Here is a 27933-nt window from a genome sequence, read left to right as displayed (position 1 = left end):
AAATGTATATGTATTATTATATATGTACGTATATCATGTTTGTGTGTATATAGTACCTACTTATTTAATATTTCATATTTTATATTTAGACACATGATATAGTATATAACTTCATAATATCTTGACAAGTTATCTATATTCTATATATTAGCATCCTCAAATTTTAAATTTATAAAATTAGTTTAGAATGTTTAGATAATAACTAAAAATAATTCAATTTATGTATATATAAAGTAGACATATTTTATCAGTTTCTTCTACTTTCTATAGATACACTGGAGACTGTAGCATCTAAAATAAGGCTTATAAAAATAAATTAAACAAGAAATGCATCTGGTTTCGTATTAAGTACACTTCAATTTTTAATTTAATATTATTGACTGCAGTGATTGCATATTTCCATGCATCATGTAAATATAACTATGTTTATTTTTAATAAGCTAATAAGCCATTTGCAGAAATATGACTGAGTGATGAAAAAAAAATGTACTTACAAATTTAGAGATACTTATTGACTGATTTCTATTTATCATTCTACTTTCTTAAACATGACGTCATTAACTATTAATTAACTATTATGTATTACTTATTATATTATAATATAATTTATTATTCTATAGGTTACCCATCTACACATGTAATTTATTTTTGTAATAATTCAATTTTAGTTTTAAAAAATAAAGTTATACTTATACATTGATAATTTAATTAAATTGTATATATAATAACATGTATTTATTATAAATGTATTTATGAATCCATCCCCCTTGATTTTGATAGACTAAAATATTTGGTAGGGCAATAACAAATAAAAAAACTAAATTTACTAATCCAAGTCCCAAGCTCCACAAATTGCACATATGAAAATATCACAATTAATATTGTCAGAAATATGAAATAAAAAGTGTATGCCTTGATTCAAAATAGTAAAATATTTATTTTTTTTTCAAAAACGTTATTTCTTAACAACTTAAAATTATGTAAAAATAATAGTTTCAAAAACATCAATGTTTTCTTAAGACTATAAGTGTCTTACATTAAATGGATCGAAATTTTGTAGTATAATAATAAATAATAGAAATAATGTAGATAATTATGCAAAATAAAATAGTTTCAATGCCATTTAATTTTTTAATTTTTTGTTTTTTTGAAAAGCCAAGGGGGTGCAAATGCACCTCCTTGCACCCCTCTCGCGGCGCCCATGTGAATCAGATAATATGATTCTCAATCTTGTTTTAGTACATTTAAGTATAGAGAATGATCTATTGCAAACAATCTAAAACAATAAAAAAGATAATCTACAGCAAGTATGCCCAACCCGCGGCCCGCGAAAGTGTTCCAACCGGCCTGTGTAAAAAAAAAAATTATTATTTACAAAAAAATGTATTTTATTAAGTTTTTAAAAACATAAAATATTTTACAATTTTGAATTTTTATATAAAAAAAAATGCATTGGATTTTAGAATATTAATAAAAAAAAATGAGTGAGAAATTTGGGCTTGTTTTTCTTTAACCAATCTTTCAATGTTCGGAGTGAAATGTGTAACGCCAATTCTTAATAAGAAGTGTAAGTAAAATAGATATACCTATGACTAGTCTATATTTTATCGAAATGAACAAAACAAAACCCATGAAGCATATACGGCCCGCAGTACAAATATACATTTTGAATGTGACCCGCCAGTTGGAAAAGGTTGGGCATGCCTGATCTACAGTATTAAATTGTTACACCTTCAGGAAAAATGATCTTACTTGTATCGTTGGCAAAGTAAGTAAAAATTTGTAAGCTTAAGTCAATGTGCTATAACGCTATAAGCATAACTATAATGTCGATAGTGTTGTGCAGTTATTGTATTTCTTTAAGTTATGTTCATCATTATCATCATTATCGATGTTATTCAATGTATAGGTCTACAAAATGTTTTTTTTTTTTTTTAATGATTCCCAGTTATTATAAAAACGTATTAATTCTGATTTTAATTTAACAGTAGTAACTTCTGAATAAAATGTTATTAATTTTGAGACATTAACCTAAGTGCTTCAGCCGGAATACTATTTTTAATGTCATTGAAGTTACTTGAAGATATATAAGATAAATCCGCATATATTTTTGAATTTGACGAAAATCATTTTTCCATACTATTTATTAAACTATCCATGACAACTTTAAACACTTTAACGACAATTTTTTTATAATTCTTACAAAGATCAATTATTAGCTCACATTCTGCTCTGTCGTCAATTGCTTTTTTTTTTCTTGCCCTTAATATGGGTAATTTGCTTTCGACAATAAAGTCAATTGTCAATATCACTATTATATTCTTGATTTTTTTCATCTAATTTGATAATTTGGTATTATATAAAGGCATGTTATATACGTGATACGTCTAAACCTTATAAGGTCTATAGAAATCGCGGACAAAGATATACTTTAACTAGTACTAGATATAGTATATCTTAATCCGTGACAGAAATTAAAATAATTATGTCAATCACGATAAAGATGTGATAACTAGTAATTAATAAATATTAATTAATGCGACAAAATTCATGACAATTTATGACAACATTAAAAACTGTTTGCGGCCATAGTAGCCTTTCAACATACCGGCCCACGGGGAAGTTTCGCGGTATCCCAATGGGCCAATCCGGCTCTGTGTGTGCGTACAGGTTAGCAAACAACGCTCGTCGTTACGCAAATACACGGAAAACTAAATATCCCCAAAAACAATTGAATTGATAAATTTTGGAATTTTCTCATTAAATGGCTAATCTGCACAAACAACACTTTCGTTTAAAAATAAAATCATGAAATTCGGTCCAGTAGAACTTTAGATATGACCACAAAAATTTGTCTAACGTTTTAATAATATATATATAGATATAGAATAGATAGTATATCAGTGGCATCATTTCAGTTTTCAATAGAAGTGGGTAAAACTTTTGATCGATTCACACGGATAACTTTAAAAAAACCACCCACTACGTTCACGACCACATTTCTACTTATAATTTATATCAAATTACTCATGCCATCATTTGATAATTTTAATAATTTTTCTCGAATTTTTACAATAAAACATTTTTTATTTATTAACAAAATAATTTATAAATATAAAGTAGGTATCAGACATTTTATTTTTTATTTTAATTGAAAATCTGTTAATTTAGATTAAATAAAAAAATTACTTTTAAGATCGTATTAGTGGATATTTATCTACTTGATATCATTTTTAAAAATATATCCATTATCCACTGTATAATAATATAACCACAGAATAGATAAAATATAATCAGTTCTATGGTTAAACTGTATTATTATGATTGTTTGTGATTATTAATCATAGACCTAGGTCTATGTTATTAATATGATCATTGATTATGTTTATAAATTATAATCAATATTCAATATTACTCAATAGTCAACACGAATAACACGCAAGACGCCGACGTTGATTCGGCATTGCGCGCACTCTCCAAGTAGCGATCTATCGTCATACGGAAGTCTGAAGCAAGGCGTATAGTTGGTATATCTAATTCATAATTGGCAAGTAGTTAACTATTATTGACACCAACCATGTGTACCATTTTTCAGTAATTTATAAAAGTACGAAATTTCTAATTTCTTTTTTTTCTCGAATAACTTTTAATAACAAATTTATATTATTTTACATAAGAAAATTAAAGAAATTTTTAAAATACTTAAAAAAGAAAAAAATATTTTTTACTTTGAAATTATAGGTACATTTTGTATATTAATAAATAATAACACTATTTACATAAAATAAGAAAAAAAACTTTAAAAATAAAACTAGACAATTTTTGTTAATTTAGTGTAATAATAAAACTTAATAAACAAATAATTATGAAAAATATTTTAAAAATTCGATCAAGACAAATTAGATTATGATTGATAATTTTCAAAACAGTTTTAATTGCATAGAACCGATTTTACCATCACATACGGATCAAATAAATATAATGGTTTTCTTTATACCTTTTGAATAGTACACTTTACTGATATTATTATTATTGTACATTTGTGCTTACGATAATATTCCTTTTCTTTCAGTTTCACAAAACACACACCAACTTATGTGCACGTTCTCCAAGAGACATTTTACTATAATGGAACCGGTCTTGATGACAAGGTATCGCGTATGGATACGCAGAAAAACTGATTTTCATAGAACCGCGGCGTATTTTTCCACTAAACGGGATATTTTACTATACATATGAATTATTTATAAATATTAATAATTGGAATAATGAATGTATTTATAATAACCAATTTATTATTGTTGCAATAATTTCTCATTCCTTTGTACCTATACAATATTTTGAAGAAAAAATAAAAATGCATATTTTTTTTATTAATAAAATGGTTAAAGGCAACAACCGAACACTTGCCCATCAGGCTATTTACAAAATCAGACAGAGACTAGCTTTCTTTCTCCCCAAATGATGCCATTAATCATGACCCAAATGGGTATCCAACAACCGGCCCAAAGATACTTTAAAATCTAGGGTTGAACAAATGCACACTTCTGCTGGGTTCTGCCCCTCCCCAAATTACGCACCAGTAGTATACCTACTTTGTTAATTATAAATAAATTTAAATAAAAAAGGTTTTTCCCAATTTAAGTAATAAATAATAATAATTAATATGTACTGTAAATATCTTTTATGATGTTTAAATGCATGTTAATAATAATAAAAAAAGAAATGTAGCTAAAATAAATTTGATTGGACCCACTACACAAGCCATAAAAAGCACTTAGGACATAGAACATTTCTGTTTGTTTTAACATACATGTAGTATAATATCAATTGTACTCTCATAGAGACAAGGAATTCCAAATAAAAATATACACAGGTGAGTAGGTGACTGATGCAAACCGAGTAAAAAAATCTTGTTTTGATAAAATAATCAAGTTGAATGAATTGACGGAGTCATAAAGAAATAAACCAATTATTGATCTTTAATATCCTGTTTTAATTCTATTAATATTTATATATTTATAAATTACTGAAAAGAAATCATCAAATACACTTATAATACGAAAAAAAAAAAAATATAAAAAAAACTTATTTAGTATAATATTTTAGTTTATATCTTATAAAAACAGTAATAACTGTAAAGTAAAATGTTCCTCAAATACATTTTTATATAATTAACTTAACTTCTAAATATTATTAATCATATGATAATTATATTAAGTAAAATGAATACATAAAAACTAAAAAAAAAATTATATAGTATTAACTATTAGGTACTTTAAGTTTATATTGATAAAAGAATAAAAAAAAAAAAATAAGTAAAAAGTATTAAATAGTTAATTAAATTTAAATAAAATAAATATATTGATTATGATATAAATTTATAAGACATAAATTATAATTGATTAAATATTATCAGATTTAATAGGCTTTCAATTATAGCCATAAATAAAATGTAAAATATAATATTGAATAATAGAGGAATATTACTTTATGCTTTTATAATGTTTTAATCCATGATAAATTACATGTCATTGAGTTGTTTTTCAACACTATCATCAAGTGCAATATCAGAATATGAACGGTTTTGATATGTCTGAGCATCCATAAGTTCATCTTTAACATTTTCTCCAATACTTTCTTGGCTACTCTGACGATTTTCCATCATCTCTTGCAAATCAAACTCCATTGAATTGTTCATCATTTGACTAGCTATTGAAAATATGAAAATTAATATTAATAAATTTACAGTCATAGCTAAGAATTACTTGCTATGTTCAAAATTGATCTATCTGAATTGCATGTGGGTAGGTGAATAAATGATAAAATCATTAATTTAATTTGTTATGTTTATTATTTTGTATAAAATATACATAAAGTAAACATTTTGATATTTGAAAATTATAATCTGATATTAATTATTATAAAAATATATTAAAATCTCCTTTAATACTCGTAAGGAATTATGCTATTTAAAACATTTTTTGAAAAAATTTATAATAAATTGAGTTTAAATTTTAGATAATAATTTAAATACAGATAGTATTTTAATTTAAATATTAATAATTATAATTATTAATGAAAAAAATAAGTCCATATTACACATGAAACATTTTTTTCTTTGTGGGTTTGAATAGTTTTTCACTTTTTTACAGATATAATCTGATACAATCTTAAATCCAAAATCATCAGTCATTACTGTCTATGATGTAATAGATTTTAAGTTTATTAATGGCCACTAATCAATTTAAAACTAATTTTTCGACAGATAAATGTACATTTTGTTGTATATTCTTTACATCTTTCATTTTATTGATCACTCCTTAATTTATTTTTTGTGATAGCTGAAATTCTTATAGTAAGAATTGTCCACTTACAAAGATTTCACCATATATATTATTCACTATTCACATATCTAACAGTAACTTTTATCATGTTATTAAGTTGTTAAGTGTTTTAAAGATTAAATTTAAAAAAAAAGAAAATTAATTAAATTAATTATTATTGATGGTTTTAAGTTTCATTTTTTTTTTAAAGTATTTTTCCAGTAGGATATTGAGATGATTTATTTTATTATCATTTTATTTTACTATTAAATAAAATAATGAATGTGAAATTATTTTTAAATATTTAAACAAGATGAATCATTTGTATAAAACAAAACTGGTAAGTTAAATAACAATCTTAAGTTAAATAAAATAAATATAATCTAGATTATAAAACCAAGATTCATCAAAAAAAAAAAAAAAAAAAAAAATGGTGAAATCAATTTATAGAGCAAATAAGCTCAACTTGCCACTGAATAAAATGATAATTAAACCAAAAATCTTTCTTTTTTTTGTAAGTGAACTAAAAAAATATTTTTATTTTAAAACGTATATTCTAAATAACTAATAAGAAGTATTTACATTTTATCCATTCAAATAAATTACCAACACATCTAGACATTACAGTAAAACCTCTAAATACCAGACACTCTTGGTTGCCTTAATTTTGTCCGTTATTTAGAGGTGTCTACTATTCAGAGGGGGAAAATAACTTGCAGAAATTAATAACTATGTACAACATTATTTTTATGTATGTGCAATATGTATATTATTTTTATTATTTTAATACAAATATTTATTATTTAAAGTTATGATATTATTATCTATGTAAAAATTAATGAAAATGTAAACAAAAAATTAACATTTATTGAAAAAATCAGTTACTTTAGCTTGTTTAATACCTTGATGCATAGCCATTTCATGTATCAAGGCATTTTCTAATTCGACTGCGTTGGAGAACAGTGAAGTGTTCTGTATATCAATAGAACATAAACTGTTGAAAAATCGTATGAAAAATGTTTTTATTGACGCGATAACAGACAGATTAGATAACTATAATTGTACATAGTATAATAATGAATAATAGTCAGATCAAATAAGATAGTTAGATAGATATTTATTGAGGCATTCCACGATTATTCAACATTTACGATAAAAATCATCAAAATCAAAAATTAAATTGCCATAAAAGTGTCCGTTATTTAGAGGTTTTCCTATATAAAAGTGGTGAAAATGTCCCCATTCCCATAAAAACGTCCACTATTTGGAGGTGTCTGTTAAGGGAGGTTTCACTGTATTAATGACTAGATAAGTGTAGTGTTTTCAAAGAATTTCAATATAAGATTCAATCAAAATAAATTTCAAAAATTTACTGTAAAAAATAAAATTATATAAAACACAATTCAATTAAGAGGACGTCGTACCCGCATATGTTGTCTCCGTCTTACAAATGCGTAACATGGCAAATAGTACTCAGAAGATCACGTTTAGCTCCTTCAGCTTGAAAATTAGAATGAAGACCCTTTGAAATTTAAAAGGAGATTATTATCTAGGATCCTATATGCTTTTATTATATTTTACTTTAAAGCGAGTTATGCGTGTTTTAAGACGGGTAAGAAATTTAAAATTTAAAATACTCATAACTTGCTTTAAAATTAAAATAAATAAAAAGCCTATGGATGCCCTAGATAATAACTTCACTTTAAATTTCAAAGAGGTCAATCTATTCATTCAAGCTGAAAGAGTTAAACGCGGATTCTGAGAGTTATCGCTGTTACGCATTTGTAAGACGGAGACAACATATGCGGGTACGACGTCCTCTTAAGATATTAAAAAAAAACAATAATCTAAATAAATAATATAAATATATTTATTCTATTCACAGTACCAAAAATTGTAATTTTACTGAATAGATGAAATTACTATTAATAAATAAAATATTATTTTTTTTTTTTTTTTATAATAGATATTTACTGAGATACTATTTTTAATTGATCAATGAAGATCAATATTTGAGAAGGTAAATATTATTTTCATACATTATTATTAAATAAATGTACAATTTTTCATCGAATTTAGTCTTATCATTTTTATATGTTACATATATCTTTAATATATAACATGCAATTCAGAAGCATCAACATTTAGTTAGATAAATTATATTACATTGTGGATAGGCGTTATCTTCAATTTCTATTTTTCTAGATGCCTCCAACATTTCTGCAGCTGTTGTTTTAGTATCTGCCTTACGCATATTTCCTCCAGAATACTAAACACCAAAACATTAAAAATATTCATTAAAATTAATAAATAACTAACCTAATCTAACCTGCTCTAGAATCATGTAGTATTTTCTTCAGAAACTCAATAATAGAATGAATTATATTATATTGCAATGTATCAATTAATTAACAATATTATGTAAACATATCTTTAGCAATCATTTTTAAATAAATATAATGCAGTAATATTACAAATTTTTAATTTAAAAATTAAAGAAAATTCAAAAGAAAAATCAATTCTTATGATTAATGTACATCACAAAATATAATATTGTAAAATAAATTATAAAATAGATATAGTATAATTTTATAAATCAAAGTAATAAAACAAAAATAATGTTATTATACTAGAACAATTCCATCTCCAAAAACTGCTAATTAATTAGAAAATGTCTGGTACAGAACACAATAAAGTTAAGGTTGAATTAGGATAACACTATTAATATAAATCCAAATAACACTGGATTGAGGCAAGGGTTCTCTTATTATGGTGATATAAGCAAAAACTTAAGTACACAATAATATTTGAACATGTACTAAAAAAAAAAAAATTAGGAAAAAAATTATAATATAGTATTACCATAGTAGACTGTCCTTGTCTAAAAGATAGCTGTCAGAAAGACAACCAAGGAGGACAGGGTTTTGGCTCATTTATTTAAATATTAATATTAATAATACGTTGTGTTCAATATTTATAAGTTGTAATTATAATATTTATCAATAATATATATAGAATTTAAATATATATTTTAGATCCAATAAGAAATTTCTAGTAGCCCTATTGATTTCTGTAGTCAGTCATATAAATAATATAAAAGATAATATATTAATTAATAATAACTAGTACTACAATATTATAACGCAGGCACAAGTGACATAAAATGCTTAATGATCTCTGATTGCTCCTAAACCAGGTCTATTATAATATTGCAAATGTATACTATCATTCTAGAACCTAAAAATAATAATTGATATCTTAACAAAAACATTTTGTAAAGACTATGAGATATAATTCAATCAAAATCATAACATTTTTCATTAACTAAAATATGTAAATTGTAATTTAATAAATAAAATATACTACCTAATAGCAACTTACTAATAAATAAAATTAACAAAATTATAGAACAAACACAATATTAATAAAGTATTTTTTAAGATAAACTATTACCAAATCATTCCTGAGCCTGTAGTTTGTTTGTAAGAAATTTGAACGATCATGAGGAATACGCAGTCCACTGGCAGGCTTCACTGGAGGTAATGGTATTTTGTTTACTTCGCGACTTGCAGTCATTAATACCTAAAAAAACAATCAAATATAAACTTACTCCTTAGGCCAATTGTATTTAAAACTAACACATTTATAACATTAAATAAAGTTAATAAATTAATTTTTGTAAATACTGATTCATCAATTTAGGATTATTCAACATATTTTGATACATGATATTAAAATCTAATAAGTTACCTAACATAAGATTCAAAAAAATTCGCAAGAGGTTGATTTAAACCAAAATTATCTTACATCGCGTGGAGGAGGTCGACAAAATATTCCGTCTTGTGCCAATTGTATTGCAATTTTTACATCATCAGCATCAACATTCTTTTTTTTTGCAAAGTTTGAAAATGTCTTGGCATCGTCCAAAAGGAGTGTTGTATATCCTAATAAAAATAAAAATAATTCACACCAGTGAAAAACAACACACTTATTTTATTGTATTAATTACTGTAATTAAACTCCAAGAGATGATTTAGAACTTGTTGATCGTATTCAACAATTCCCAAATCTTTCATAATCGACACAATAATTTGAGTGTCTTTGGGCATATGTTTTCCTTGAGAAGACGCCATTTTATGAAGTCAAATTATTATAACAGAACAAAAGATTGATTCGAAGTATTTAGCTTAAATTTTACTATTTTAGTCTACGGTTATATCAAACTATAAACTATAATATAATTATAATTAAATAAACAATAAAAACCAATCAACTAAATCAACTTTTATATAGATGTATACAATAAAAAATATTAAAGAAATACTATGCCGACTATGCCGCTATAAAGTATAAATACTATAAATCAGCTTTAATGCATAAAATCTATAATCATAGATGGTTCTTTAATGTTGGGTTATTGTCACTTGCTCCATCGACCATATATACCAATATTGGTTGCACTGATTTGCCGTAAAAAAATAATAAAATAATCTTTTTACGTCGTACGTATAAACATAATATTTAAATTCTAATGCACTCAATAGTCTATTATTATAAAATTAATAACAGATTAACTAATTAAGTAACCATTCTTAATAACAATATACTATACAATAAAATTATTAAATAATTTTCAAAATTTAATCTACATTATAGTCAGTGAGATTGTTTTCGACAATTCTACTTCGACTTATAATGCCTTTGGAATTGTTTATTAACAGTCGCAGTCCGCAGACGCTGTATACTGTATAGTTTTACTTTTACTTTTTACACACAAACGTAAATATTTATTATTTACTATTTAGTATTTACATTTTACATATCACTACATTTAGCTCGTGCGTGTGGATTTACGATTTTTAATATCATAAATTTAGGTTTAGAGCGTCTAGTGTCCAGTGAGTGATGACTAATGTCTAATATCAACGTTTAATATCGGGTTTGACGGTTTTGAGACGACTCGCGATTTAATATTTATTATTATTTATTATCATCATCGTTGATAATAGAAAGTAAAAGTAGTTATTATTTATTATTTAATATCTGTCGTGACAACATCGAGAGAAGACGTTCGTTGATCGATAAGAGTTTTTTGTAATTGGTTTAAAATTAATCTAAATCTTGCTTACTCTCTTAAATCCGTATTATCGTGAGTTGAAGATGCCGAATAACCAATTCATGCACCCGAGAAATATATACCGTACACCTCCCCCGTTTAAAGAGTTGTCTATAAAGTATCCAGAGTTCAATAAATACGCATCGACTGTATGTACCAAGTTGTTTTTTTAAAATTTTAATAATTTTTGTTTTCCTAATATTTGGTATTGTCTAATAATTAATTTTACAGGGTTTGAATGGCAAAATTATTTTCGATTTTAAAAATCAGGAAGGCCTCAGATTGTTGACAACTATATTATTGAAAAAAGACTTTGATTTAGATGTCGATTTACCAGTTGGTAGATTAATACCTACCATCCCATTACGACTGAACTATTTATTGTGGATTGAGGATCTGTTCAATTTAAACTACGACAATACAAAAAAGATCAAAGGAATTGATATAGGTAATCAACTAAATTAAATTTATTACTTTATTGTATATCTAATAATAGTTAATAGTATAGTAAACACTTATTAAGTAGTAAATAATTAAATAAAGAACTATTTTGAATGTCTACTTATATTATTAAACTCAATATTAGTTAATTTATTATTTCCTTCAAAGAATTTGAGTTTGTTTATTGTAAGAATTTTGTAAATTAGAGTTTATCTATTAATAATTAATCACCTAAGTCCAACATAGTAAGTAAATGTAGATGTTAATCAAAACTAGTACTGTAATTAAATACTTTTAATTAGTATTTAAATACAGATACAAATATTGAAAATATCTTAAATACATTTAAAAACAAACAATTTATTTTGCAAATATTTATTACTTAAGTATAATTTTATATACAATATAGTCATTGTCAATCAAAAATAATAATTTTAATTTATCAAATAAATAATTATTATTATTTATGATAGTTATTTATAATATGTTTTATGATACATCATAGTTTAGGAAAATAAAATAAAAATGTATGATATTAAATAAGTAAATATAAAATAGGTACCTAACTAATAGATCATAATTAATAAATAATAATAATAGAATATTAATCTAGATTTTAGTGTTAATTTTTAAATAAAGTAAGATTACAAAACATATTCCATGATCACTTTGTATAGTTACCAAACATCTTAAGAAGTTATAATTGAACTTTTTCTTGAAAATAACTTAAATAACTATGTCTTTAAGACTTAAATCATTTTTTACAGTATTGTCATCATTATTCTCCGAACCTAAATAATTTTAAAAAATCTTATTCTGAATTCTTTGATACATGGTCATTTAATTCAGTTTTCATTGAGTACTTTATGAAAAATGTTATTACATTTTTTTATTTAACTATATCTGCAATATTGCTACAGTAATAATTGTATCTTAAAATTATCTTAAATACTTCTGTCAAGATAAACAGTATTTTTTATTTAAAATACTGGTACAGATTAATTTAAAAAAAAAATCTAATTATCAAATATAAGGTACAAAAAAATAATCTAAATCATAACAACATAGACCAAGATAAATTAGTTTCCCTTATTCTCATGTACAAACTCGTTTATTATATTTTAGTATTATTATTGTTGTTGAACAATTTTTTAATTTGTTTTAATTTTCTTGTCAATTATTATAAATTATAATGACTGTGTGTAAACTGTTAATATAAACTAAAAATGAATCATAAGTACTTTATTTTTCATATTATGTAGCTTGTTAATTGATAATTAAAATCTAACATAGCCTGAATATTATTAATTTATTTTTTAGGTACAGGTTCTTCGTGTATTTATCCATTATTAGCCGCTAAAAAATTTCAGTGGTCCATGGTTGGTACTGATATCAATAAAGAAGCTATTAAAAATGCTAATGAAAATGTGAAAAAAAATAATTTGCAACATTTAATTCAAGGTAATTACTTGATAAGAATATAGTATAGTGAAATATTTTAATTATATTTTTATATTTTTCAGTTCTTGAAGTATCAGAATGGGAAAGATTATTGCCAGTAGCAGTAGATGAACATTATGACTTTTGTATGTGCAACCCACCTTTTCATAGTTATTCAAATTTAAATTCATCAGATGATGAAGCAAATAGTTCAATAGGGATTACTTCTGAAATGTATACAATAGGAGGAGAAGTTGATTTTGTCAAAAAAATGATCAAGGAAAGTGAAATATTACAAAATTCGATAAGGTAACAATAACACAGCATTATTATACATAATTAAATCAGTTTTATTTAAAAATCTGTTTCATGTAAAAATATTCTTGCTAACTAATAATTGCCATCATAAATATCTGTCTTTGTTTAATATTATCCAATTTTAGAAAAAATTTTAACATAATTCTAGTTAAATCTCAGGCAAATTACAAAGTAGTTTTGTAGTTTTTGATGAAAAAAATTAAGATATGTACAACCATTGTTTGTCATTTGTACTTAGTTTTCATAAAAAGTATATATAATTGTTAATATGGTTTCAAATACATTATATTTGCCACTTCTAAGTAATATAATTCATAATTTAATAAATTGAAATTAATTTTCATAAATTTAATTAGAAGTTTGACTCGTCATTTACTTTTTAATTTTATTACTTGCTTGATGTGGTGTTATCTAACAGCTAACAAGTCAATGTATATTTTCCATTTAAATATCTTAGTGATTGATTCATATTAGTCTTTAAGTGAGTTCAAAAATGTTTTGTTGCATTAATATTCAATACTACTTTATGTGAATATAGTACAAACGTAATCAAATATAGTTGACGTGTTTAGTATTTATAATATTAAAAATAATGTTATTTCTCGATAAAAAATATTGCTTGTCTTCTTCTTTTTTGAAATAATTAATATTTAGAAAAATAAATATTATTGAGAACTTTTAAACATACATAGGTATGTCTAACTAAAGTTCCCCTTAAAATATCAATAACACAAATATTTTGAAGAAACAATTATTTTTTTAAATTAAGTTGCCTACTGAACTATATAGATTTGTTTCCATATTTTACTACTCCCATAACCATATGTATTCATTTTATAATAATAAAGTGATAAACAGGAATATCAGCTAAATTTTAATTTTTGTTATTGGCTCTTATAAACATTATTTATGTTGTATATTATTATTTAAGTGCTTAATATCTTAATGTTTATTCTAAATCTGGAGAACATCTCATACATAGTTGATCTGTCTATTTGGTTTAATTATGGGTAATGTACACAATTGAGTTGGTTAATTATCTTAGAAAAAAAAAATCTGCAGACTCATTTCTTAATAACATATTTACACTATATTGATCTTATCAAAATAAAATGACTTAAATATTTTGTTATGTAGTATATTACTGATGTAAAAAAAAATTTCTTCGGCTATTTCTATGTTATTAAAGAAATTTATTGCATTTATATCATAAGTTTTTATTTATTTATTTATTTATTTTTTTATTAGTATTTATACAACAATGGTTGGTTATAAAGCATCATTAGACCCTCTAAAAAATGAACTGAAAGCTATTGGAGCATGTACAGTTGCAGAAGCTGGTTTTTATCAAGGTCGGAATGCTCGTTGGGGAATTGCTTGGACATTTCAGCCTGATATTAAATTAAAAGATTTTTTGCCTAATAAAGAGTTTCAAAAGCAGAAATTGAAACTTAAACCTCCTGTGTCTTTTATAATTCCAAAAACATATGATTCTACAACTGCACTAACCAAACTATCAGAACTTCTATCTAGTCTTAAGGTAATTAATTATTAATAATATTTATAATTTTATTTTGTTAATATTTTGTTATTTCTATTTAGTTGTCCATAGCGATATTAAAATCAAAAAGTGATGAAAATATCTTATACCAAGCTGACATTCAAGCCTATGAAAATACATGGACTCATCAAAGACGAAAGAGGCGTATGGAAAAAAGATTAGCTGATAGCAAACGCCAAAAAACAAGCGATAATTGCGTACATATTGAATCTGATGATGAAAAAGCTAATCAGAATTTAGAAACCAAAGTGAATGCCAAACCATTATTTTCAGCTACACTAGTTTTAAGAAAAGCAGACAATTCAATTATTATAGACATGTTGCACCTGGACGGCAATAGAGACAATTCATACCAAGTTTTTCAGTTTTTTAAGAATAGATTTGTATAATGTAAGTTTTTTTTATAATTTATTTAAAACACTTAATTATATAATACTTAAAATTAAATAGGTTTATTGTGAATAACAAAATAGTATAGTGTATAATATAATAATTATGAGATAATTATATAAAATTATTTTAGTATAATATTCCTTTAATAAAAAGAAAAATTAATGAATTGACTTAACTGGTGTAAGAATTTATACAAACAGTCACATTTTTGCATTATCAACTATGATAAAAAGATTATAAAAAAAAAATTAAATTGAACACTTATTTTTATATACATTTTACGAGATCATACTAAATATACTTAATAAATATAAGCTAAAAATACTTTAAACTGCTACTATTTTACTGGGATCTACTTTGATGCGTAAAAACATTGTATCATCTTTAACAAATTGTCTTTTTTTTAGTAGAGTTTCGTGTGACACAAATTTAGGAAAACCAAATCCAAGGCTATCTGGCTGTGTACTTGGTCGTTGAAAATTCTCCCAAGATGGATCAGGCACAAAACTCTCAACTATGTTGCATGGCTATGAAATGACAAAGGTAGTTGAAATGTTAGTAATTTATATACATTTTATATTTGTAAATAACCACTAGAATAATATATTTGCACATTAAAATGCAAATACAAATTGCTTATTGATTTTTTTTTTTTTTTATATATATAATGTATATAATATCATATAGTATTATAAAAGTTATTGTTTATATTGACTGAAAAATATATTTATATAAATTATTAAAAAAATTATCAAAATTGATAAGGAGTGTATTTTAATTTTTAAATTATATTTGATGTTCTATTTTTAGCTATTATTTTAATTATCCTATTAAATTTATACTATTTGTTCTTAGTACATCCAACTCTAATGTGCAAATATATATTTCATATCAGGTTAGTTTAATAAATGTATACAATATTTTTCAATTACATACCTTTTCACTTTGGTCAAATAATGTAAATGATACAGAATGTGAAAATGACCATTTCAGTAAAGCATCAAATTCGCCTGGCAGTATTTTTATATAAACAGATACATGTGTGTTTTCACCAGATCCATTGCCGTTCAAAAACACTGATGCTTGTAACTTATATCCAAATTGACTGGTGTAGAATGGCGAGCTGATGAGTTCTAGACCATCACCACATAATTTGTGCCGACCCTCTTCAAGTTTTTCCAGTACATCGCTAATTTTCCAAATCAGCGTACCTTTAAGTAATTAAATATTTATAAGCAATTAGTATTTAAATTTAATGTACTGTTTAAAAAATGTTATCTACCAGACTGATTAACGGCTAAGTTATTTATCACTTTTTTCATAGATACAATCTGTTGTTGTTGTTTAGTGACCATTGAACACATTAAAGTTAAATGTTGTTGGCTTGCTTCTTCCATGTGTGTGTCCATTTGCTTTCCTCTTAAACTCTGCAATTGAAAATATGAAAGTTAGTTAAAACTTTAAAAGGTACTTAGTTAATACCTTTAACAATTTACCTTGAATCGACAACCAACATCTTTAAAGCTACAAGATATTAACATTGAATGACATGCATGTTTTATATGATGTTCTAAATCTTCACGTGCTACAGTGACAATTTCACATCGATTGGGACAAGTTAAAGGGAAACGTGGGCATGATGTTGTATGTGAGTTAATAGTGTCAGCTACAAATTGCCGTCCACAATGACGACATGGTACTAATCTTTTTGAACATTCAGTAACCTAAATAGAATTTTTATATTTATATTTCACCATTCAAAATATTATAATTCTTAAATCGTATACTTTATGTTTGGCCAACATTCGTCTTGGAATTTTTACACCACATTTAGCTTCACAATGGATTGGCTCCACTGGACATGTTCTACTATGTTCTTCACCGGCTAATTCTCCTTTCATTTCACCATTACAGTATTCACACTTGATGACACGTTCAATACATGTGTATCTCACATGGTCATCCATTAGAATTCTGGCAATTTGAGCTCCACAGTGGTTTGTGCAAGGTAGCGTATCATATTTACATGTTTGCAAGTGTCCCTGTTAATGTAATGTTAATATTTTAACTAATTAAAATAAAATCTTTACAAAAAAAAATTCAATATTTTTTTATTAATTTAATTTTCTTAATTATTATATCTCAACATTAACAATATTTTTAATGCTTACTTTTAGACGCCTTAGTTGATCACTCCATTTACAACCTTCTTTGTGGTGAATGCAATAGACAACAGATCCCATTATATCCTTGTCTTTTTCACAATCTGAGACCTGAAATATAAAATGTATTATTTTAAATTTTGCAATTTGTTTAAAAAAAAAAAATATGAATTTAATATATTAATATATTGTAAATACCCTATTAAAATTAAATCTGAAAATGTACAAATAATGTTAATAAATAAAATAAAATGAAATTAATACGCTTTCAAAACAGTTCAATATTTTTTTTTATAAAATTCACAAAACATACAAATAGAAAGTTAACATTATAGTAATATAAGGATGACTTTATTTTAGTTTTTAGATTCTTTAGATTCTTAAAGTAAAATAGATTTATTTTTAATTTTTTTTAAGTGCAATCTACAATCTATTCCACTAGGCACAATAAGTAAATGTGATACAAATTTTAGAAAAAATACATTATGTCCTTAATAACATTTATACATAATACGTGACATTTTTGAGGAAAGCAACCACCCATTAGTAACACTTTCAATTTGTTATTTTATTTTTTTTTTAATTTATTTAATTAATATTAAGTGTTAATAAGTCATGACACCATTTATGTTTTAACTCCAAAGTAAAATACTAAAATTTAAAATCATACAGTTTAGATTAACAATAGATAATTATGATTCATGATAATTGATAATATGTATATAAAGCTTATAATTTAAAGTATTATTTAATTTAAGGTGCGATAATTGATAAGTACTTCATCTACAATCTAAAATTAGTTCTAATAATATAATTCTCAAAATATTGTTGTATTTAATAATTAAAACCAGAAATAAAAAAGGTTATCCTTCCCATACTAATTCAATATGTTTATTAAATTATTATTTGTCGGGTTATAATTATTAAGTTTGCGGTGAGAGGTGCATTTTAACAAAATAATTTAACCTAAACTTTGCCAGTCTTTTATAATATGATTTATACAGATAATAGATAATTTAAATGACAAAAGATAAAAGTATTGTACTTATTCGTATTTTTTTTTTTTTTTTTTTAGAATCTATAACTAATTAATTTTTTTTATATCTTATCTTTTGTACAAATTAAAATACTAAATATATATGCCAAAATAATACCCAATACAACATTTAAGATGATGTTGGTTGTTACTTGCATCTGTTGTGTCACCATCTTACTAACGCATACCATATTGAAAAATACATTTAGCAGTTTCAATTTTATGCGTTTAGCATCTAACTTAAAGGAGAGAACATTATCGGCATTATCCCTGTATTCGTTGGTTTTTTTATGATATTTTAATTTTAGGTAAATTATGAAGTTTTTTAGTAATATTTTACATATTCATAATTTGTTTAAAAATTAAAATACCGTACGAAATCGACAAGAGAACACGAGTACGGAATAATATTAAATCTTTAAAGTTTGAAAATAGGCCATTTCATTCTAATATTTAAGCTAAACATAAATTTGGAGCTACGTATATTTTTGGTATGGTATGCGTAAATAAGACGGAAACCACACATGTGGGTTCTCTACCGTGTTCTTAAGGTTTTAAAAACATTATGTACGTTTATATAGGTTTTACAATAAGTTGAAATTATATATCGTTCTCTAATGTGTTAGGTTAGTCGTGTAGTGTACCTATTGTGTGTAATATCTCAAATAATAGAGATCAGCTGCCGTTTTTCTTTTTAAAATTGGGTTATAAAAAATTATGTAAACGAAACATATGTTTATCGCATGCATTGTTAGTTTATAGAACCTATAAATAATAATTTTTTCGTATAAAAATCAAATACGGATCTGAAGAAGCAAACTATATTATAATAAATATATATCAAGTGGAAGAATGTTTTATATGTACAATAACACAGTCAAAATTTTTAGTTTAAGTAGGAAGGTATCTAATTATAAAACTTCGTTTATGGTCGAGTGATGATCATAGGGAAAGAAACCACAAAAATCGATTAAACTATTTAATAGTGGATATGATAGGTATATTTCGAGTTAGTTCTAGTTCTCATGGTATCGTAATTGATATATTAACCCTTCAACAAGAATATATTAGGTAGCTTCTGGTAATGTATTCAGATTCTTTTATTTCGTTGGTAAATGATTTTCTTCTATAGACTTTCTAACATAATATTACAATATGCACAATTAAAATTTATACTAGGTAAATTTACGTACATAGTAGTTATTTAACAAGTCGTTACTTATATACTTATAAAAAAATATCAATACTAATTTGGTTTTTGGTTTAAGTGGCTTAACAACAATTTGTTTAAGATTTTTTTTAGAATTTGTATACGTTTCTTAATACTAGTTAATGCATATCTGCTTATCTACCTATTTTAAAATGCATAACGAATATGAATTTAAAATTTTATAGTCGTATATGGCAGAGGTCAACCTATTCTACTCAATTAATGTAAAATTGAAGTAGACTATTAAGTATGTACATGGTGTATAAAATCGATATTATATAGTAAGTATAGTATGTAATAACTTAATGTTATTTTTTAACGTCATGTCAAGGAAGACTGAGCACTAAGATAAACTAAACCAGGTGTGATTCCTATTGCGGGCATATATACCTATAGCCACAAAAATAATATAATAATGAAAGGCGTTTCGAGGCAAAGGATATACGCTTGGTGAAGTTTAAGGGAGACCCGTAGTTCTGGTCAAATTATTATAACATACGACTATATGAGAAGTTACGGTTGCTGAAACACGCAACACCTGTTCATTCATATGGACCTCCTGCAGGCTAGGGGTCTTCAACTGATCGGTAGATTAAGTGCCTATGATAATATGATTGCATTATTTTTAGAGAACTGGTCATACTTCGTATCCAAGCAATATTAAAACCAATTTTTAATCAACCACTTCAAAAGTTATTCTTGCTAAACACAGCGTTTTTTGTACAATTAAAGTATAAGTATTTTCATTTTGTTATTTAATACATATCATGAATTATGATGTATTTAAGTCTTATTCATGTTTTTTTTTTTTTTTATTATTTAAAAATTATTTTATAACTAGTACTCAAGTATAATGCTAAAGAGACATTTACACGATAGGGTATTATTCTCGATGTTGAGCGCGTTATTTATGCTAGTATATAAATTCAAGTACAATTCAAGAAGATCATTAGTCACTCGGTAATAGAACAGAGTTATTTTGACAGCCCTAAAACATTCCTATGACAATCGTATCGAATTTTCCTTAAGGAGTATTATTGCATAATACACATAAATTATATCTATGAAAAAATGCTTCACAAATTATCTGACCTTCCGATAACATTCAAGTCACACATACTCACATAAATACATTTATTATGAATTATTTAGTTCAGAATAAATACATTTGAACAGATGTCCATTTAGGAATGTCTATATACCCAGCCGAATAGGGTCATATTATTTTTCCCCCATACACATATGTTATGGATCTGTGACAGATGATTTCGAATTGTGATTAAGTGAATCCTCCCTTAGTCGGGGTCACGTTCCGCTTGTTCCACTTTCCTGCCGGTTTCGGATTACAAGAAAAATAAAAGACTATACAGTATTCTCATGTAAAATAACTTATTCATCAAATAATATTGTTAACAAATAACAATGACGCAAAAGAGTTTGATAAATATTTTCTCATTTTTATGAATACACTTAAAAAAATATCAAATGATCTAAGAACTTTCAGTTATTTATGTATTATTATAAATACAATTTTAAATGAGTACTTAAACTTGAATAGTTCATTATTTTAAACCAATGAAAAAAAAATTATTAATAATTTCGATTTTACATCAAATATTTAAATTTATTATTTCTATCCAATTTAGGTACTAGTAACTAGTTTGTGGTATATTACACCAACAATTTTATATAAATTTATACTTCTAATCTTAACAATAAGTTATGATGTTATATATTGTTAATTAGTTAATATAGTTAAGTACTATAGAAAAATAAACATTTAATGTTAAAAATAATAAATCAACAATATTCGTTTTATGTATATTTTGCTGTTGTCGCTTTATTTTATCTAATTTAAAATTTGGATTAACAAGTACCTAATTAAATTATTATGTATTTTATATACTAGAGCACAATTTTCACAAATCCATAACTAAGTATAACTATGATATGAGTAACTGAATAGGTACTTACCCACCAATAAAATAAGTACTTAATTCATTCAATTAATTAATTTAAACATTTTAATTAATTATGCACATCCATGTTTGAATTATTGATTATTCTTAAATACATCAATACTACCTTATTAAAAATATTAATGAATGAGATATGTTTGTAAATAAAACCTAATACACATTAAAGGTACACAGTAAATAAGTAATAATAAATAGTATCTAAATAATTATTAAATAAGTATCTACACAAATAATATAAAATATCATCCGATCCGCTTAAAGAATTCTATAAATATTCTATCTAATTAATATTTTTTTTTCATCAATAAATAAACTAAATATTATATTGTCGTTAAAATATTATACTTATTAGGAACATATTAATATAATAACATTTGCAAGTACAAAATTATACGTAACCAATACAATTTGGCATGCCAAGGACATAAATATTATTATTTAAATTATGATTATTAAAATGATGCACCAACTAATCTTTAAAATTGCATAGGTCTTGAATTTAAGTAATTATAAGTTCTGGCCGAACAATAGATACCAACATTATTGCCAAATAAAGTTATTTAATTACTTTTTTAATTTATCGTTGTTGGTAAACAGTTTCTTTTCGAATCTCTATAGGATAGTTAATGCAATTAAGGATAGTGAATATAAATCTTATGATCATTAGCTGGAATATAGAGTCAGAAATGTTTTTCACAATAATATATATTACCTAGGTACGCTCAAATTAACCTACATCACAAACGATGCATTATGTTTTTGAATTTTTGTTATTTCAATCAAAACCTTCGTTCCATAAAGAGATTATGTAGGTACTACGTACTAATTCCTAACATTGTGTATAGCAACAAGAGTTTAATAATAATATGCAATATGGTACTTACATATACATATTTTATGCACTTAATTATTATATTATTATTGTACTCCAAATATATAAAATAATAATGATAGAATGTGATATATTATCACCTACGAGTAGATACACCACAAACGGACGGCGGGGTGATCACACTACACGTGTGTATAATTACTTTCGAATTAATAGGTCGCCATTAAAATTGCATAAGGATTTTTATGATTTGTGCAGGAGAAATGGAACGTACACGAAGATGAATATAATAATAACATTGTGAAGGGACAGCGGAAACCGGTTGGTTATGTGTATGCGGTACGCGCTAGTTTACAATAATACATAATAGGTAGCCACTAGCTGGTAACATATATATATTTATATATATATACAAAGATTTATATTTTTAATACTATCTCGCTTGTTTTCAACGAAGTACAAAATGCCAAAATACCCGTTAGCTATAGGACTCTGTAGTCCGCAAGATGGTTATACAATGACGCTTAATGAGTTTTATTATAAACTATAAATTTATCCCGATATTTATTTTATACTTGGTAAAATGGTAAGTATATACGATGCCGCAGTCGTTATATTATGATAAAGACGCAATAGTAACCAGTAAGGGCGAAGGGTGAAACTCATTACCGGACATCCTGTGAAATAAAAAATGAGCATTAGACCCCTTAATGGAATTTTTTATTTTTACACACACATACACAATACACTATATTTTCACTATACACTCGACCTATTTGCTGGTATTTAATATCGACACCAGCAATCCGATATATAAAAACATATTTTATTTTTCAGCCGCGCATACGCGCCAAAGCCATATAGTTATAGGTCGGGTCGTTGGGACGTCGTATTTAAGGACGGTTCCTCTATTCGTGACTCTCGAGACGGAAACTAATAGTTTACACCTGTTGTTTGTGGCCGTGGTGACTGGTGCTGCGCGCGTGTCTTGCATAGGGAATTTAAACATATACGATTATTATAATAATGTGAGGAGAGAATTTAATTTGAATATAATATATATATAATAATATAAACAGTGCTTTAAACATACAGAAACAAGGAGACAACAAACGAAATTTGGTCGGAAGTCATCAGATGAATGGAATTTTTTTTAAACGTGTATTTATATAAATTATATTAAAATATGATAGTAGGTAAATTATATTGGAGAAATGCTGGATGTCGATTGAACTCACCTATCCCGACAATTCCAATACAGTCAAACATCTATACATTTATGTTTACTTTTCAAATTTTAAAGCTTGGACATATTCCTTACATAACACCTCTACCTGTACATAAATCAGGCCTGGATTAAGAGATGCACGTCTCCGAGACTCGTGTAGGCGATGGCCACATTAAGTTTTGTTAGCTCAGCTTAAAAACTTATTAAATGATAATTTATACTTTTTATACTAAAACTACTAGATAATAAAATATTTTTTAAAACCTTAGTATAAAAAGTACGAGAATATAAGGTATGACAAAAAACAATTGTTCAAGTAAAAAGTTCCAAAAAGTTTATACTAATCTAACGTTTTAAAGAAGTTATCAAAAGTAAAATAAATTAAAACTGTATTATACTAGTATAAGTAATAATTCTTGATTTATTCTCCTAATCCAAAATAAGTATCTAACCTAACCTAGCTATATAATATTGTACCAATATGACAATATCATTCTTAATTTCATGATATTTATCATTTTTTTAATTTTTAATTAATTAATAATTATTTTTTTTTTAACTTATTATATTATTTAGGTATATCATTTTGTCTGGATTATTTCTTTTAGATCTTTTCTCTCAGATATTTTTATCCTTAAAATCGTATAAAATACTACATTTTAAGGTAAACTAAAGAAAAACGTTATAGGCATCAATACACGAATATTGTATATATATTATACTAGTATAATTTATTTAGATTAATTTTCAAAATAGGTACCTACATATTATAACCGTATATTTATATAATATATTCACGAGGAATATAACATTTTATAATGTCAGAATTTCTATCACTCTTTAGTTTTAGACGTTTTAGTTATTTTAAAATTAAAGGATATATATTTATCAATTGGCTTGGAGTTTTTACATATTGATCTTAATTCTATGGGGATACGTCATATTGAAAATTTAAGAGGTAATTGTCTTAATGTAGTTTTGAAAGGTGTAGTATATCCGTAAAAAAGGCAAAGATATTTCTCAAGTTATTTCTCCTAGTGTAATTCAGTGTATTTTACTGAAAGTAAAGATTTGATGTAGACGCGACATAGGTAGTGTAATGTAAAAATACTAAAAATAAAAAAAAACTGTATTTTTTTATAAATGCTAGCTCTATTATATGTTATACTAAGTGATATAATATTGCGTAATCATTAAAATAATAATAATAAAGTGTTCAAATAAATCAACTATATTAAGAAAAAAAAAAGTAGCATTTTAGTATTTCACTTAAAATTAATAATTAAAACATAATTATATATGTCTAATTAATTATTGATGTTTTGGTGATATAACTGATATTATTTCTTAAGAGTGTTTATCTTACATAATTATAAAGTGTAAACCAATGCAGTCAATATTATGCTGTTGAAAACTTCAAATAGGGATAAGAATGAGAATGCAATTTTTATATTTCCGTTGATGAACCTTCAAATCTTAACCCCTGTCTCGCGTATCCCAAAAGGGTTTAATCCAAGCTTAGTATTAATGCAAATAAGATAACGTAATAATAAAAATAGTTTCACAAATTATTATGGTTATGGTTGTTACCTTGTTGAGTCGGCAACAGTGGGAACTAACTTGTTATGTGTATAACGATCGAAAAAATGTTATGAACTTAGTACAATATTCGCGTAATCGTGTTACACCCGAATGTAAACAATTATTATAAGTCGAACGGTCAACTGATGTAGTAAGTAATCTTCTAACAATTATTATACAATACTATAATAATAAATAATGTATAGGTAAAAGGTTACTCTACGCGGACCAATGGGCAATGATTATTTTTTTTAATAATATTTTACATTACTGATGATGGATAGCTCTATTTGCCTGCAATATTTGTATATAATAATAATATAAAATTTTCAAAACGACACGTTCGATAATTGTATGGTAATATTATTATATTCTGTGGTAATAACTAAGAAGTACAACAGACAATATAATAATTATTATCATGCCGTCGACTTTTAGACTGTAGTATTATTATTTATTATATACATTATATACACATATAGTTACCGTATATGTGTATTAGATAACTTAAACGCACGCACAACAATATTATATTATTGTTATTATTTACTTTATGGATTTTGGTACGTATTCATCTTTACATTCAAAACCGTACATAAAATAATAAACTTCTATTGTTGTACTGATACGGTTTTACACAAATGTTATGATTAAATGTATAAAATATCCGAAACAACTACATTTATTATTATGCAGGCTATGCAGTATATTTGTGTCGATTGTAACCCGAAATAACCTCTCACGGTTTTTACTTTTTACTTACACGTATTAAGTACCTATTTATACGTTAAATTTAACATTGTAATAATATATTATAGTAATTGTTATGCAAGTTTGTAGCTATTTCCTAGACGGAATATTGTTAAATTTTTTTGAAAAATAATTTACTCCTGGTGGCTTTATATTACCTAGATATTAGATTTTGTCTGAAATAGTCTATTCAAAATATTACGTAATCATTATTTTTACGAACAACGTCAATTTGTAAATATGACAAAACGGATTTCTTGTACTTATTCGATTCATATTCTTTAAATTATTTATTTTATAAACGCCTACGCTTTTTATGCATATTCACTATATTTACTCTGCCTAAATCCTGCATAATATATACAGACTGTACACAGAATTCACAATACACAATATTACAATATTCCGAACAGACCTTCGAAAAATTATCAAACCTCTGCACCTCTCATATAACAAACACTTAACAAAAAAATTATCATACATTATAATAGAATGTACCTATCTATTTGCTTTCTACATCATTCTGGGCTTATTAATTTTAATAACAATATTGTTAAACCTACGAAATTACGATTACAAACACAATTACTAGTCCAAGACTTGGTCAGGTATAGGCCTAAAGTTTCCTCTCGAACACCAGTGAATTTTGTATTAAATACAATATAAATTATTAAATATGATTCTTAAATGTTATTAAAAATAATTTTTTACGTACATCAAACATCCCAGGTCAGATCCCAATTGGGATAAAATCACAAAATGATGGTAACCACTATAAATCATTTTTTTCTTTTTCTTTTTTTTAGCGAATTCCGTATCACACGATAATAAACAGTGGATAATAGTATCATTAGCATACAGAAACTAATTATAAATACTATTACTTAGTATTTTCTAATTTTATTTAATAATTTGAAAAAAATAATATATTCTGTGGACTAGGGATTTTTGTAGATTCCAGTCGAAATGCAAATAAAAAAAAATATATAAATGTATACACGATAAAACGAATGAATAACGATAAAACGGTAGGTAAGTATTGTATTAGCTCAATTTCCTATTAAATAATTAAATCGTAGAATGGATGTAATACAAATTCAACATAGAATATTTTCTGATATTTTGATAAAATGTAAAAATAAAAATTTATAATGCGGGTGAACTTACGTCTGGTGTGGACGCGGGAGTGTGGTTATCTTTGGTGGGCGTCGTGGCCGGCGCGAAAATGGTGCACGACGACGTGTTAATGGACGTGGTAATGCTGTGCTTGGATGACTTGTTTGGCGAGTTCCGGGACGGGAAGCTCAGCGTCTTCGTCCACAATGCAAGGCTTCGACCCATGTCGGGAAACGTGTGGATAATGTCAGTGTGTTATAGGAGACGACGGAGTGGCGACCGATGTCGCGGGTAGACAGGTTTTCGGTAGCAATACGCGTAATACACCAACGAGATAGCGAGCGAGGAACGGACGAACGAACGTGTCGTGCGTGCGGCTAACGTGACGCGACTGAATGGTGAAGATTAAAAACCGAACGGCGAACTGTAGCGATTGTCGTGCTC

The 27933-nt window shown here is 25.5% G+C and overlaps 3 protein-coding genes across 4 annotated transcripts; 1 reads left to right on the top strand and 2 right to left on the bottom strand.

Annotated features, from left to right (window-relative positions):
• Positions 1-5383: 5383 nt before the first annotated feature.
• On the bottom strand, positions 5384-10655 carry LOC112598075 (transcription initiation factor TFIID subunit 9-like). The gene is made up of 5 exons (XM_025344412.1): positions 10336-10655; positions 10134-10270; positions 9780-9908; positions 8493-8595; positions 5384-5712 (listed from the first exon to the last, which is right to left on the bottom strand). Exons 1-5 carry the CDS (start codon positions 10457-10459, stop codon positions 5525-5527), a joined length of 681 nt encoding a protein of 226 aa, XP_025200197.1. The 5' UTR covers positions 10460-10655; the 3' UTR covers positions 5384-5524.
• Positions 10656-10991: 336 nt separating this feature from the next.
• Positions 10992-16095, top strand: LOC112598074 (U6 small nuclear RNA (adenine-(43)-N(6))-methyltransferase). Of its 2 annotated transcripts, none has more exons than XM_025344410.1 (7): positions 10992-11591; positions 11674-11890; positions 13204-13344; positions 13407-13632; positions 14890-15181; positions 15244-15592; positions 16003-16092. In XM_025344410.1, the coding sequence occupies exons 1-6, from the start codon at positions 11487-11489 to the stop codon at positions 15589-15591; spliced, it is 1329 nt and encodes a 442-aa protein (XP_025200195.1). In that variant the 5' UTR covers positions 10992-11486; the 3' UTR covers position 15592; positions 16003-16092. The 2 variants fall into 2 exon arrangements, with proteins under 2 accessions (XP_025200195.1, XP_025200196.1); XM_025344411.1 differs by having other exon boundaries at positions 10993-11591; positions 16006-16095.
• Positions 15750-27714, bottom strand: LOC112598072 (TNF receptor-associated factor 4). The gene is made up of 7 exons (XM_025344409.1): positions 27541-27714; positions 17767-17868; positions 17383-17637; positions 17092-17319; positions 16878-17022; positions 16532-16806; positions 15750-16122 (listed from the first exon to the last, which is right to left on the bottom strand). The coding sequence occupies exons 1-7, from the start codon at positions 27712-27714 to the stop codon at positions 15922-15924; spliced, it is 1380 nt and encodes a 459-aa protein (XP_025200194.1). The 3' UTR covers positions 15750-15921.
• Positions 27715-27933: the final 219 nt, after the last annotated feature.

Source organism: Melanaphis sacchari, unplaced genomic scaffold, assembly GCF_002803265.2.
Source record: "Melanaphis sacchari strain LSU unplaced genomic scaffold, SCAv2.0 Contig44_pilon_pilon, whole genome shotgun sequence".
In the NCBI taxonomy this organism is placed as follows: domain Eukaryota; kingdom Metazoa; phylum Arthropoda; class Insecta; order Hemiptera; family Aphididae; genus Melanaphis; species Melanaphis sacchari.
The sequence above is the reverse complement of the archived record's forward strand: the minus strand, read 5'-3'. Positions and strand labels throughout refer to the sequence as shown.